Source organism: Somniosus microcephalus, chromosome 19 (genome assembly GCF_052327205.1).
Source record: "Somniosus microcephalus isolate GS21.2 chromosome 19, FLI_Smic_1.0, whole genome shotgun sequence".
Taxonomy (NCBI): Eukaryota; Metazoa; Chordata; class Chondrichthyes; order Squaliformes; family Somniosidae; genus Somniosus; species Somniosus microcephalus.
The window spans coordinates 14,244,492-14,260,822 of NC_141005.1; the positions used below are offsets into that span (position 1 = coordinate 14,244,492).

The 16,331-nt window shown below is 45.3% G+C and overlaps 1 protein-coding gene across 1 annotated transcript in view; it reads right to left on the bottom strand.

Moving 5' to 3' along the window:
• Positions 1–16,331, bottom strand: part of snap29 (synaptosome associated protein 29) — a 42,963-nt gene that overhangs the window by 15,335 nt on the left and 11,297 nt on the right. The window contains exons 2-3 of the mRNA XM_086012000.1: positions 9,995–10,185; positions 5,553–5,638 (exon numbers count right to left, since the gene is read on the bottom strand). Coding sequence (XP_085868126.1) covers positions 5,553–5,638; positions 9,995–10,185 — 277 coding nt within the window. The remainder of the gene's footprint in view (positions 1–5,552; positions 5,639–9,994; positions 10,186–16,331) is intronic.

The window sequence follows — 16,331 nt, forward strand, 5'->3', positions numbered from 1 at the left end:
CTGAGGCACTCGAGGACACCTATGGGTCACCTCTAAACTTAAACAGGGGATATTTCTGGTGTTTGCTAAATGAAATAAACTAATTAGGAAAACAGATGACAAACAAATGGCTACTTTCATAAGTAACAGACTATTTTTCGGGGTAAAGAGAATGATTTAGGAGGACACGATGCCAGAACCACGCAAAGAGCAATGGCATAAAGGCAGCTATGGTAAACCATTTAAACTGAACAGTGGGGGGTGGGGGAGGGCAGGGAGGTAGCTGGATCCCATACGAGACTAATAAAAGAGCGGATGCTAGTCAACAAACCAGCAGGAACTCAACAATTTGCAGGAAGAGTCAGACACCGATGGCAAAAAGGAGCTACACGAATGCTAGAAGTACTTGCAACAAAATGCCTGAACGAGAGAATGTCATAGCAGCGGGGAACTACAATACAAGACGAACAGAAATATGGCTTATCCTGGTAGATAGAGATGAATACAACACAGTAGGGTAGAGAATTTCAGGAAATGTGAAATATTAAAGAGACGGGGCATAGCTCTATATGCAAGCACATGTGGGAAGGGAAATAGATCATGCGAAAAGGGGAAAAATTATAAAGTGAAATAGCCTGGCTGGAGGTTTCCTCAGGTGGCCAATGGAAAGCCCACTAGTGCTGTACCTAGACTTCCAAAAAGCTTTGGACAAAGCTCCTTGTGAAAGGTTACTGGCTAAAGCTTAAAGTCTGCGGGGATCCAGGACAAAACTGGAGATGGATAAGAAATTGGCTGGAGGGTGAAAAGCAACAACTACTTGTTACACAAGGTAAATTTGTCCGATTCACCGATGATGCTGAAGTAGGCGAGGCGGTAGATTCAGAGGGCAAAGTTCGGGAACTACAAAAAGAAGCTGGGTAAAATGAGGGGGTGGGGGGCAGAACAATGGCAGATATTAAATTTAATACGGACAAGTGTACGACACAAAGGGAAATAAAGGGTGGGAATAAGTACTTCACCAGTGATGCTGAAATTATAAAAAAGGTGGAAGGTCGAGATCTAGGGGCATTAGCAGACTCAAGGTTCAAGATCTCCAGTAACTGTGGAACTACAAATACAGCACCAGAACGCTCAACAACAGAGCCAAAAACAGGAGAGTACGAGGCAGAGGATTCACACTCAAACTGGAGAGAGCTCTGCTCAGATTACACCTTGGAGGCAGTTCAGAGAAAAGGCACGGGGCTGATCCCTCAGTGACAAGAGGGTTGGAGCTCAGAAGAAAGACTGGAGGAAAAACCGTGGGCTTTTCCGCCTTGAAAACAGATGATTGATGCGATATTATTGATATGCAAGATAACAGGTCATATGGAAAAAATAAATTCAATAAAATTACTTTGAACTAAACCATGAGCCGGATAAGGGGACACATTTGGGATTGATGCCAGGAATTTATTTACATACACACACGCAAAACAGATTTCCAAGATAGCAGAGATGAAACTCTGGAATCATTTAAAGAACAGCTAATTTGATTTGGGGCAGGGAAGAGAAAGATCATTTTTAAAAAATAGTTAAGCCAAGATGGACTAAAATGTCCTCGCTCATTTATACTTATCCTATATCAGTGGGATGAGCTTTGCTCTCCTCCTCCGAGGGTTTGCTGGTATGTTAAGCTGTAGTACAACTTGATGCCGATTCAGTCTTTTAAACACCTGTCAAAGGTTATCGACATAGATCCTTATTGAATCATGCCAGGAAAAGGTGGATGTCCCCAGCCCTTATACACTGGAGGCCCCTGAACTCTCAGTCAAATACACATTCATCAACAGGGTCTTAGCCAATGAAGCAGTCAATGTCTTGAGGCGGCGAGGTACAAAACTACTTTTGTTGAACATTAATGATATTAACATGCTAGAAATCCCATGATGGATCAAAGCACATTCTGCCTACAGAGGACCCAATCGTCACAAGACAAACCGCTGAACCATAGCCCTCGGTCTCCAGCCTGATGCCCAGTAGCTACACAGATGGTTGTGGGAAGGAAATTTAACAAGACAACACATTGACCAGGAAGAGCGATAAACTCTCGCTTTGTTTTTACACGAATAGTTAGGAGAGAGAGAATTGCCCATTTTAAGGTGTGCGGGAAAATTTATACATTAAAAGCATTAATGCAATAAACAAGATTTTGAAACAATCGTTGATCTTGCCATCTGAAATGAATTATTCTCCAACATCTCACCCAGATGTCCAATACACAAAACCGCTCATGATCAGCGTGCAGCAGTATTTGCTCCCCATTCATACTAAATGTTACATAGCATAGATGTATTTAAGGGGAAGCTAGATAAAGACGAGGGATCAAAGCATAGAAAGTTAGGGTTGGATGAAAAAGGAGTGGGCGGAGGCTCGTGTGGAGTATAAGCACTGGCATAGGCCAGTTAAGCCGAATGGCCTGTTTCTGTGCTGTACATCCGATGCAAGTGTCCATCCTCCAGTTTATTTATTAGTCAGGGAGCCTCACCGCCAGCATTCAGCTGGTCAAAACAGTGACGGGCTCGATGAATTTACCCAGCAAGTAACAGAGAGACCAGCAAGGTTTAATCTCTACCAATCCATTCGAAGTTGGGTGACCTCATACGGAGTAGTGGAGTGTCCGAGGAGCAAGAAGGAAAACAAACCCAAAAGGAGTTACCCAGCTACCTCTGTTGGAAATGGGCACCCAGATTTGGATTGACCGTCGGTGCTCTCCAGTCAAATAACGGACAATCAAGTGAGCGAGGTACTGAGGGCACACAGTGCTTGTACCTTCGGGAGGGGCGCGAGAAAACTGGAGGGGGGAAATCTGCATCTCCTGTCCGGTCAGTACTAGGGTAGATATTTGGAATGTAACCCCATCTAACTCTATAAATGAACGCAGTCATAGAGAAACATAGAGAGATAGGAACAGGAGTAGGCCATTCGGCCCTTCGAGCCTGCTCCGCCATTCAATGAGATCATGGCTGATCTTCGTCTGAGATCATAGCTGATCTTACCAGTTCAGTACCCCGTCCCCGCCTTTTCTCCGTAACCCTTAATCCCCTTAGCCTTCAGAAATATATCCAATTCTCTCTTGAAAATATTTATTGAATTAGCCTTCACAGCCCTCTGTGGCAGGGAATTCCACAGGCTCACCACTCTTTGAGTGAAGAAATTCTTCCTCATCTCTGTTTTAAATGATTTGCCCGCTATTTTTAGACTGTGGCCCCTGGTTCTGTGCTCCCCGGCCATTGGAAACATTCTCTCTGAATTCAGCCTGTCCAGGCCTGCCATAATTTTATATGTTTCGATGAGATCCCCTCTCAATCTTCTAAACTCCAGTGAGTACAAGCCCAAACTATTTAATCTCTCTTCGTAGGTCATTCCCGCCATTCCAGGTATCAGCCTGGTGAATCGCCGTTGCACTCTTTCCATGGCAAGAACATCCTTCCGCAGATGGGGCGACCAAAACTGTACACAATACTCCAGATGCGGTCTCACCAGCACCTTGTACAGCTGTAGTAAGGTATCCCTATTCCTATACTCGAACCCCCTTGATATGAAGGCCAACATACCATTTGCCTTCTTAATCGCCTGTTGCACCTGCATGCTCTCCTTCAGTGACTGGTGCACAAGAACACCCAGGTCCCTCTGCACTTCCCCATCTCCCAATCTATTGCCATTTAGATAATAATCTACCCTCCTGTTTTTACCCCCAAAGTGGATAACCTCGCATTTATCCACATTATAGTGCATCTGCCACGTATCCGCCCATTCCCCCAACCTGTCCAAATCGCACTGTAGCCTCCTGACATCCTCATCAGAGCCCACCCCTCCTCCTAGTTTAGTGTCGTCAGCGAATTTGGAAATATTGCATCCAATTCCCTGATCCAGATCATTTATATATATTGTGAACAGCTGGGGTCCCAGGACAGATCCTTGCGGCACCCCGCTGGTCACTGCCTGCCACTCCGAAAACGAGCCGTTTATTCCAACTCTCTGTTTTCTATCCGCCAGCCAGTTCTCTATCCACGTTAATACTTTGCCCCCAATCCCATGAGCCTTAATTTTGCATGATAATCTTTTGTGTGGAACCTTATCGAAGGCTTTCTGGAAGTCAAGGTACACCACATCCACTGGCTCTCCCCCATCTATTTTACCAGTTACTTCCTCAAAAAATTCCAGCAGATTAGTCAAACACGATTTACCCTTTGTAAATCCATGTTGACTCTGTCCGATCCTTTCCCCATTTGTCAAGTGCTCCGCTATTTTATCCTTAATAATGGACTCTAGCATTTTGCCCACAACCGATGTAAGGCTTACTGGTCTATAATTCCCTGCTTTCTCTCTACCCCCCTTTTTAAATATTGGGGTAACATTAGCTACCCTCCAATCCACGGGTACTGTTCCCGAGTCAATGGAGTTCCGGAAGATGATCCTTAGAGCATCTGCTATCTCCAGGGCCACCTCCTTAAGTACCCTAGGATGTAGTTTATCAGGCCCCGGGGATTTGTCAGCCTTCAGTCCCCTCAACTTACCCAACACCATATCCCTAGAGATACTAATTTCTGTCAGCTCCTCCCTCTCATTAGTCCCTATGTTTGCCGATATTCCTGGGAGGTTATTTGTGTCCTCCTTTGTGAATACAGAACCAAAGTATGAGTTTAATTGGTCTGCCATTTCCTTATTCTCCATTATATATTCTCCCGAATCGGACTGCAAGGGACCGACTTGGGATTTTACCAGTCTTTTCCTCCTGATATACCGATAAAAGCTTTTGCAGTCTGTCTTTATGTTTGCTGCAAGTTTACTTTCGTATTCTATTTTCCCCTTCCTGATTAATCCCTTTGTCCTTTTTTGCTGTATCCTGTACTGCCCCCAATCTTCCGGTCTGGTGCTTTTTTTTGCCAGTTGATATGCCCTTTTTTTTGATTTTATGCTGTCCCTAATTTCCCTCGTTATCCACGGTTGAGTCACCTTTTTAGGTTTATTTTTATGCCAAACCGGTATAAACATGTTCTGGAATTCTTCCATTCTATCTTTGAATGCTTGCCATTGTCTATCCACTGTCAATCCCCCCAGAAACACCACCCAATCAATCTTACCCAATTCCCATCTCATACCCTCATAATTCCCTTTATTTAAGTTCTGGACCTTAGTCTCTGATTCAATTTCCTCACTCTCCATCTCGACTGAGAGCTCGATCATATTATGATCGCTCTGACCCAAGGGGCCTCGTACAAGAAGATTGCTGATAAGTCCCTTCTCATTGCACAATACCCAGTCTAAAATGGCCTGATCTCGAGTCGGCTCCTCGACATATTGGTCCAGATAACCGTCCCGAAAACATTCCAGGAATTCCTCCTCCTCAGAATTTTTACTAATTTGGGTAGTCCAATCAATATGTAAATTAAAGTCACCCATGATGACAGCTGTGCTCTTATCGCACGCTTCTCTAATTTCCCTTTTTATGCCTTCCCTCACCTCCATATTACTATTTGGAGGCCTATATATCACACCCTCTCTAAAGCCGCTGTATTTGTGCAAAGGCTTACCTGACGTGTCTAGTTTCCGCAAGTTTGGATGGTTTGCCCGGTACTGGTCGTCTTGTTGCTTACTTTTATCCAAAGCGTCTTGCAATCTGCCACACAGAATTAAAAAAAATAGGGACTTGCTTTAAATATTGAACTAGCGGATTATGTAGGAAAGTGAAATGGATATTTATGTTGACTCATTACAAGCTCTAGGACTAATATGCAAACGTATTTCTATTTTTGTTACTTCCCTCGGACAGATTCTATCCTTCACCCAAGTGGTTTTTGCAGATGAGGAATAATGCATGAATTGCCAAATCCCATTGCTCAGTAGCAGTAGGGCAAAGAGAGAGCTCCAAAATAGAGAAATAAATGCCAGGATTAATACTGTTGCACAGTGGAGAAAAGCAACATTCGGACATCTTTCACAACAAATATAAAGGTCAGATTGTAGCCTTCTGCTGCAGATCCTTGGGCTTGTGGCAAGCAGGAAGTTCTGCAACTTGAATGAGAACAGGTCACTTTTGGTAAACAAAATTTGATAAGTAAACTCGTGTTTGCTTCTGAATACCTTAATAACGAGGTGTTCAGAAGCTATTCAGAACACACACGCACAGCTCTCATTCAATGCTTGGATTTGTTGGATCCTTATTCTTTATGGCAGTAAACTCAGTTCTGGAATCAATTATCAGAAACACAGCCAAGACAGAACTGGAGATAGATTAAACAAAAGGAACTTGGATAATTACAGTAAAACAAGGTTCATAGCAGCACATTAGGGAGACTCCAGCCACCTTTATCACAACTTCCCCTTCCAACTGGTAAGACACTGGTAACAAATGCCTTACTGCGCTCATGTTAGAACTGCTCAGTCTAAATGCAGAACAAACTGAAGCAAACAGGAATTTGGGTATTAACAATTTGGCTTCATCTTAGTCTGTGCTCAGCATTTCAGAGACTGAAGACTACAGATCACATGACAGAAAAAGGAGAAAACATTTAATAAATTGCAGAAAATAAAACAGGCAACTTCAGAATTGAAATCAAATGACCTATGCATGTAGCAAAGCAGATGCCAACTACACTCAGCCATTCTGTATTAACTCAATTCTACTAATTCATTGGGCCTTGAAAGCTCAGACGTTTTCCAGTCTAATCATTTTCCTTTTGTAGGAATAGACTAACAACTGAGGTCGCACTAAAATGGAGCACACTGTTGATCAAAAATGAAAGAGTCCAGTAATTAAATGTTGCTTCTCTGCTTTAGTGTCAGCTGTGGCTCAATGGTAGCAAGCTTGCCTCGGTCAGAAAGTTGTGGGCTCTAGTCCCAACTCCACAGACTATTGCACAAAAATCTAGGCTGACACGTCAGTGCAGTACCGAGGGAGAGCTGCGCTGTCAGAGGCGTCATCTTTCAGAAGAGATGTTAAACCAAGGCCCGACCTGCCCTCTCAGGTGAATGTAAATGAGCCCATAGCACTATTTCCAAGAGCAGCAGGGAGGTTTCCCCCGGTGGCCAATATTCATCCCTCAACCAACACCTAAAACAGATTATCTGGTCATTATCACATGGCTGTTTGTGGGAGCTTGCTGTGTTTCCTACACCGCAACAGTGACTATGCTTCAAAAGATACTTAATTGGCTGTAAAGCTCTTTGGGGAATGTCCTGAGGTCATGAAAGTTGCTATAGAAATGCAAGTATTTCTTTCTTTAGAATGTAACTCAGTGTTAGACCCCATTCCCCACAATGAGGGGGGGGGGGGGGGGGAAAGAAAGGAAACAAGATGTCTACAATTCCTCAGACCGTTGATTCTTTCAAGGTTATCGATGAACTGAAAATTGGTCATTTAAAAGCAGCTCCATACAATGGTAGCCATGTTGCTCTTGTAGCGGAAGCAACTACCACTAATTGCAATGGACAAACCAAATCAGCCGTGAGATCTAATGATGGGGTGAGCTCACCAACCCGCTGTTGGCACCCTCTTCTTAGTAGTTTGCCAACACATGTGGAAAGTCCCATGCGAGGAATCTGTGGCAAAGCTGCAGCTTTGCCTGCGACAGAAAATTAAGTCATACAATTTTGGCAGCGAGATGGCAGGTATTTCACAATTTGTCAAGCCTAATACATTAATCATGTTGGCTCTTGTATTTAAAACAATCTGGGTCTCAGCCAGGAATGAAACTTCTTTTTCCCATCTAGTGTCAAACAATCCCAGGTTAGATTACAGGTAAACTTCCTTCTACACTACCCGAACCTCAAAAGAGCACCAGTTCCTATACATGTTGTGCAAGATCCCCATTTACCACACCAATCATCCTTGTAGCCAGTCCGATTAAATCCACGGGTTAGAATGAAAGGAGACCTGTAGTATTGACGTGGAATTTGGCAACGGAGAAGCGAGATCTAATACCAGCAGGGTTTCCAGAGGATCATCCAAATAAAGCTGGTTTACAAGTTCCGTTACACCCCCAATACTAAACTTGGGTGTAAACATAAGAACTGCTGAATTTAGCAAACACGAGACCTCTTGCAGTGACTTGACTGCTAGCTTTTAATTAGCAAATGAATGCAGTTCCATTCATTGCAGCACCTGTTCTATATACAGCAGGCAAAAGATAAAAAAAATATATATACAGGAAACTTTGTGCTATCCGGCACCCACGGGACCGAGCTGCTGCCATTGCCTGAAAACTGCCGTACTCTCCAGAGTTAATGTTGAGAGGTACGGAGATTCTTATCTCCGTATTTGACAACAAACACTGTTGCTTAGCAACAGCTTCTAAACACTCGGGTGTGGCCCTAAAGCTCTGTAGCTAAAGCTGTTGCTATAGCTACAGACCTTGCACAGTTTGACTGTTCAAACAAAGCAAAAAAAAAAACCCAAAAAGAATAAAAAACGGCTGCTGATTTTTGCCGGTGGCTCCAGATTGCCGGATAGCACAAAGTTTCCTGTATATCCGGACATCCCAAAGCACTTTACAGCCAATGAAGCACTTTTTGAAGTATAGTTACTGTTGTAATGTAGGAAACACAGCAGCCAATTTTCACACAGCAAGCTCCCACAAACAGCAATGCGATACTGATCAGATAATCTGTTTTTGTTATGTTGATTGAGGGATAAATATTGGCCGGGACACCAGGGATAACTCTCTTGCTCTTCTTCGAAATAGTGCCATGTGACCTTTCATGTCCACCTGAGAGCACAGACTCAGTTTAACGCCACATCTGAAAGGCAGGACCCCCTCGGTATTGCACTGGAGTGTTAACCTATATTTTGTGCTCCAGTCGCTGGAGTGGGACTTGAACCCACAACCTTCTGACTCAGAGGCGAGAGTGCTACCACAATATTAAGACACAATAGCCTATATTTTCCTCTATTTACTAAAGATAGGGAAAAGGTTGTACGAGTATGAAGGGAAGTTGCTTTATGCTTGTACCAACATGAGCTAAATATTCTCACATATACAAACCATAAAGCCTTAAACAAATTCCAGTCTCGTCGATATCTACTTCTCCACAAAGTTTAATGTTGCTCTAACTCTTCAGCTTTACACCATGTCTAGACAGAGTGGCTTTAGAACATGGTATTCAGATAAATGAGCCTTCAAGGAATCATTGAGTTGCAGTTGTATAGTTTTAATCACAGTGCTCACTCTGCTAGATGATGTCAAAACTGGATTAGGGCTTTCACGTCAGAGCAAGCTTTGCTTAATATATACAGGAAGTAGCATTCAACGCCAATTCAGATTACAGTGAAATTGCAATTATTGAAATTACACTCATGCAGGATGAAAAGGGGAGGTGGCAATGCCTTAAAAAGATCTAAAGAAAAGCAGACCAGATGCTAACCAAAACACGCATATTAAGCATCAGGCTAACCACGATTTCGGCTGCCAAAAACAGTTTAATTTACAGAATATGTACACAAATTTTATATTTTCTGCCATCACTTAAGATCTAAGTATAGACTGGGAGCTTGTATATCTATTGCTCTGCACAAGCAGACTATTAGTTTACAAGTTTGTGTGGGGGACCACCTGCAAATATAGACAAACTCCTAAGGGGTCCTATTCTAACTTCCAAATTTATATGTTAGCTATTCAAAAGCAGAACAATGCAATCATGGCAGAAAATGTTCAATATGCAACAAATGTTCTTTTAATGTAGAACAATTTCATTTGGCACATGACAAGAGGAGGGAAAAAACACTAAGTGGCAGAGTTATGAAAGGTGACCAAAAGTAGAGAAGTAGTGAAGGCGAGGTGGATATTGTCTACTTATATAAGGAAAGTGAGCCTCTGCCTACAGACAGTGCCACTGAGGAGAAAAGCAAATATGAGGAAAGAGAGGGGGGTCAAGGATAGAACCTTGGGTTGCACTGGAGGTGACTGAGCAGGGAAGAGAAGGGGGGAGATGAGAAATATGGGGGGGGGGGGGTGGAAAAAGAGAGGGCGATACTCACTTGGACCTAGTTTGCTTTTCAGGTTCTGGACAGGCTTGTGGTTCAGGGTTCTTAGATTTGAAGTAGTTTGTAATGCCACCAAAGATACTCTTGATGCTGTTGATGTGTTTCTGGCTAACTTTCAAATCCTGGTCCATTTTATCCAACATCTTATCTGATCGCTTCAGTGCTTCACCTTGTCGTATTAGTTCCTGTGTAGCAAATAAAACAAATATACAGTAACTATTAGACTTTTTACAAGAAGTTTGAATACGCTGCCCAAGGTGGCATAAATCACAAATTAATCTGCGAGAACTTTAAAAACAGAATAAGTTAATGGTTTTGTAAAAATGCATCAATGCCATATAGAGTAGCAAAGAGCTAAAACAAACCACAACTGGAGCAGCTGCAGTTAGAAGCAGCCAGAAAAGTCACTGAAGGATAAACGCACTAATGATTTTTGTTTTTCAGGTCACTTATTGGAGTAATGCACACCAGGTTGGTTGGTAACTGAAACGCTCCAGTCCGGTATCAAATTAATAAAACACAGACTTCCCTTTTTAAAATGTGGTCAAACATTGTCAATTTACCAGAATTCTAAACAGCACAAAAAGTCAAAATACATTTGCGATCCTCTCAAATAAGGAATGGATCCCAATGTGATCATTGGGGTTCCTTTTTCGATGTTTTTCTTCCAGAGAATAAAGAAGTTGCAACAATGGATGTAACCAATAGACTAAGCAGTTTGTTGCTCAAACATACAGCTGTGCAGAAAGCGCCTCAGCCATTCTCAAAGCTTTTCTTGTTTTGATTTTTCTTAAAAGGATGTCCGAGAGAGGGCGGGGAGGAGGAAGGAAGTGGGAGGAAGAGAAGAAGCTAGTAGGTGTCAGATATGGCGGATGGGGGAAAATGCAGTGGATGTGGTGTACATGGACTTTCAGATAGCCTTTGAGACGGTATCGCAAAGACGACGAGCGGAGAAGGTTAAAGGTATATGGAATTAAAAACCGATTAGAAGGGAGGAAACAGAGTAGGAGTTACAGGTAGCTGGTCAGAGTGGTTGGAAGTGGGTAGCAGTCTCCCACAGGTTTCTGTTCTTGAACTGCCTCTGTTCACTGCATTCATCAATAATTTGGTTTTAGGGGCTAGACGGAGTGGTGTCCAAATTTGCAGACACTACTAAAATAGATGGTATATTGGCCCAGAAATTCGGGTCTCCACGGGTGAGTACGCACGGGGTACTCACGCGTGGGCCCGATGGAAGTGCCGGTTTCTTGCATGCACTGCACATGCGCGGGAAACCGGCACTTCCGTTCCTCTGAACGAAGGGGTTCAGAGATTGAACGCGTGCGCAGGGGAGTCTGCGCGTGCGCGCTTTGAACTTACGTTTTTTTTTAATACAGGTTTTTCCGTGAGGGTAAGTCTTTCGATTTTAGAAATGTGAAAACCAGGCGTAAGGCCTGCATTTTAAAAGGTAAGTGGTCAATTAGTTAAAATTAAAACATTTTTTCCACAGGTTTATTATTTTTAAATACTTTAAATCAAGGTAAGTTTATTTTTAGCCCCATTAGAATATAAAATTATTTTTTTCAAAAATTTAAAATTGTTTAAAATAGTTATTTAATGTAATTTATAGTTTATTTAAAAAGTGTGATGATTTTTTAAAATTTATTTGAAGGTTTACTACTATTTTGGGGCCGTAGTATTTATACGTTTTGACAGGTCTTCCGGTCACTACTTATGAATGGGCTTTTCCCTGTGTCAATTGGCTGCCCATGGCCCACGTGATCCCAGGGGACGCATCACACTAACTACGCCCCTGGGACACACAAGCACAGCGCGCCGGCAGCTGGGCCAGGCCCCGGAGCGGAATTCCACGGGGCCCTACAGCTCAACTGCCGGCGCGCAAGGCAAGTGCAGGTCGGGGGCTTGCACCCGCGGGAAGCCCCCGACCCGAATTTCTGGGCCAATAAATAATTCTGGAGGGCCAAAGGAAGCTGCGAATGGATATTGATAAGATGGTGATTGGGCACACAAATGAGGTGGAATTCTCTGAAATAGGAAGGCATATGATTTGATTAAAAACAATAATTATACTTTGAATGGTGGAAGGCTCGGCGATGTGGAGCAGTGGAGAGATTTGGGGTTTCAGGTTCACAAGACCTTAAGAGCAGAATCTTAAATGGATAAAGGCCATAAAAATAGCTGAGGTTCATGGTAAGAGATACAGAATATAAAAGTTGAGATGTAATAGTGTATCTGTATAAATCTTAGTAAGACCACCGTTTGAGTGTGGTGTACAATTTTTGCCATAGTACAAGGAGGATGTTGAGGCTGTAGCGAGGGTACAGCACAGATTCGCTCGGATGGTATTTGATTAGGGCAGAGGAAATTTCACAGTAATTTGGTAGTGTTTAAAATTATAAAGGGATGGGGCAGAGTGGATAGAAACAGACCGTTGTCTCCAGTGATTGAGGGGTCCAGAACAAGGGGACCATAGACATAAGATTAAATGTAATACACAGAGGGTTGAGGGGCTGCAGAGAGCACTACCAGAGTTAGTGATTGAAGCAGAGACCATGTCAACATTTAATAGGTTGGATGGGTGATTGACAGAAAAGGGTATAAAGGGATATGAGAACCGGATAGAGACACAGGATCAGGACTACTGCTCATGTGGAGGGGAAACACCAACACAGATTGGTTAGACTGAATGTTGCAATTTATTCATTGATTTGCCTGTAAACATACTAATCGATGTAATTAGCCTGTTAGTTTTTGGTGTTGCACGTACAGCATATGCAAAATTGTAAGAGTTGGATAAACCAGACATTAATTGTTTCCTCATTGCTGTGACAGGTATAGGAAAGCTGTACGGGTGTACACATAGTGGTATTGTACAGAGATAAGTAAGGAAATATCACCTGCACCCAAAACCGGTTATAACACTGCCGAAGCAGCAGTATGCAAGTTTTTGTCCACGTGAAATTAAAATTTATGTTCCAAGCTCACCAGTAAATGACACGACCAATGTTTAAAAGAAAACACTTATCTACAAAATTCCCTTATCGCTCCCTTACAAAGATCCACGTGCTCGGTAAACAGTTAAAAGGAAAGCAAGGTTTCCACTGTTTTCTGACCTTCAATGTTCATTGAGATACAATAGACCTTAAGGCGGCTGCACCCCATTTTATGATAGTTCTGTAGGCACATGTTGAACACAGAATCATACAGCACATGAGGCCCTCATGCCTATGCCGGCTCGTTGGAAAGAGCTATCCAATTGGTCCCACTACCCTGCTCTTTCCACACAGCCCTGCAATTTTTTCTCTCAAGTATATATCCAATTCCCTTTTGAAAGTTACCATCAAATCTGCTTCCACCACCATTTCAAGCATTGCATTAAAAAAAAAATTTCATTGCCTGATGCGCTATCAATTACTCATAAAAGACTGAGTTAGAAGAGTAACTAAAGGCTTTTATTAACAACAGAATGGAGGTCTGCCTCGAGTGGTCGACCGGTCCAGGATACAAGGGCTGGGGAGCAGTCACCTTTATACTAGGACCTGTGGGAGGAGTCAGCCGAGGCATGTCCAGGCATGTACACAGTGGAATACAAACAGGACAAACAGGAATACAAACAGTGGTTTACCACATTCACCCCTTGTTTAAAATTGAGTCCGGCGGGGTGAAGTGTATTAAAAGTTAGTGTATTGGAGTCTCTCCGGAGGTCTTGTCCGCCGCTGTGATCGGCGTGGCGACGGCAGGGGTAGTGAAGCTTCCGGCGTCGAGTCCAGCGTAGGCTGTGGCACAGGCGTGTCGTCCTCGTAGATGTCGAGCGGGTCGCGGGGCCCAGGCCTGCCGTCTGCTGGGGCTGGATATCGGATCGTTGGGGGGGGGGGGGGGGGGGGGGGGGGGTGGTAGTGGGTTACTGTGGTCCCCGAGGGTGCAAGGTCTCTTATGGAGACTGTGTCCTCCCGCCCGTCCGGGTATGCGATGTAAGCATACTGGGGGTTGGCGTGGAGGAGGTCGACCCTCTCGACCAGGGGGTCCGTTTTATGGGTCCTCACGTGTCTTCTCAGTAGGACCGGCCCTGGGGGCGGTAGCGAAGTCCCTGATGTGGACTTCCTTGGGAAGACAAACATTTTCTCATGAGGGGTGGCGTTAGTGGCAGTGCAGAGCAGTGACCGAATAGAGTGGAGCGCATCGGGGAGCACATCCTGCCAGCGGGAGGTTGGAAGGCCCCTCGACTTTAAGGCTAGCAGGACGGCCTTCCAAACTGTCGCATTTTCTCTTTCCACCTGTCCGTTCCCCCGGGGGTTGTAACTGGTGGTCCTGCTTGTGGCAATACCCCTAGTTAGCAGGTACTGACGGAGTTCGTCGCTCATAAACGATGAGCCCCGGTCGCTATGGATATAGCTGGGGAAGCCGAACAGGGTGAAGAGGTTGTTCAGACATTTAATGACCGTGGCACTGGTCATGTCCGGGCAGGGGAAGGCGAACGGGAAACGGGAGTACTCATCAATAATATTGAGGAAGTACACATTGCGGTCGGAGGAGGGGAGAGGCCCTTTAAAATCAACGCTCAGGCGCTCGAAGGGGCGAGTGGCTTTTATCAGGTGGGCCCTGTCTGGTCTATAAAAGTGTGGTTTGCACTCAGCGCAGACTTGGCAGTTCCTGGTCATGGTCCGGACCTCCTCAATAGAGTAAGGCAGGTTGCGGGCCTTGATGAGGTGGAAGAACCTGGTGACCCCCGGGTGGCAGAGGTCATTGTGGAGGACCCGTAGTCTATCGATCTGCACGCTGGCGCAGGTGCCACGCGATAGCGCATCCGGGGGTTCATTTAGCTTCCCTGGCCGGTACAAGATCTCGTAGTTGTAGGTGGAAAGTTCGATTCTCCACCTCAAGATCTTGTCATTTTTGATTTTTCCCCTCTGCTTGTTGTTAAACATAAAAGCGACTGAACGCTGGTCAGTGAGCAGGGTAAATCGTTTTCCGGCCAGGTAGTGCCTCCAATGACGCACAGCCTCCACAATCGCCTGGGCCTCCTTCTCAACAGCGGAGTGTCTGGTCTCCGGGCCTTGGAGGGTTCGTGAAAAGAAGGCCATGGGTCTCCCCGCCTGATTGAGGGTAGCGGCCAGGGCAAAGTCGGACGCGTCGCTTTCCACCTGGAAGGGGATGGATTCGTCCACTGCGTGCATGGTGGCTTTGGCAATGTCCTCCTTGATACGGTGGAAGGCTAAGCGGGCCTCTGCCGTCAAGGGAAAAGAGGTGGACTTGATCAGCGGACGGGCCTTGTCCGCATAGTAGGGGACCCACTGGGCGTAATAGGAGAAAAACCCTAGGCACCTCTTCAGGGCCTTGAGGCAGTGGGGCAGTGGAAGTTCCATAAGGGGACGCATCCGGTCGGGGTCGGGGCCGATGACTCCGTGTTCCACAACACAGCCAAGGATGGCGAGGCGGTTTGTGCGGAATATGCACTTCTCCTTGTTATATGTCAGGTTTAGGAGTTGGGCGGTGCGGAGGAATTTTTCGAGGTTTGCGTCATGGTCCTGCAAGTCACGGCCGCAGATGGTCACATTGTCCAGATATGGGAAAGTGGCCTGCAACGCATTTTGATCTACCATCCGGTCCATCTCCCTTTGGAAGATGGAGACCCCGTTGGTGACGCCAAAGGGAACCCTAAGGAAGTGATAGAGGCGGCCGTTTGCCTCAAAGGCAGTGTACTGGCGGTCCTCAGGGCGGATGGGGAGCTGGTGGTACGCTGATTTCAGGTCAATGGTCGAGAAGACGCGGTACTGCGCGATCTGGTTGACCATATCAGCTATACGGGGGAGTGGGTAGGCGTCCAGCAGGGTGTAGCGATTTATTGTCTGGCTGTAGTCGATGACCAGGCGCTGCTTCTCGCTGGTCTTAACGACCACAGCCTGGGCTCGCCAGGGGCTGGTGCTGCCCTCAATAATCCCTTCTTTCAGGAGCCGCTCCACCTCGGTTTTAATGAAAACCCTGTCCCCGGCACTGTATCGCCTGCTCTTTGTGGCGATGGGCTTACAGTCGGGGGTGAGGTTAGCAAACAGTGGTGGGGGGGTGACTCTGAGTGTGGAGAGGTTGCACCTGGTGCGCGGCGGGCAATTTGGAAGCTGCTGGCTGCGGACTGTGAGTGGGGGTAGGGGTCCACCGTACGCCATCGTAACACTTTTAAGGTGGCACTGAAAATCTAACCCCAGCAGGACGGCAGCGCAGAGGTCAGGCAGGACCAGAAGTTTAAAATGATCGTACACGGTCCCGTCTACTACGAGTGTCACCACGCAGTAGCCGCCGATGTCCGCCGACTGGGACTCGGAGGCCATAGAAATCC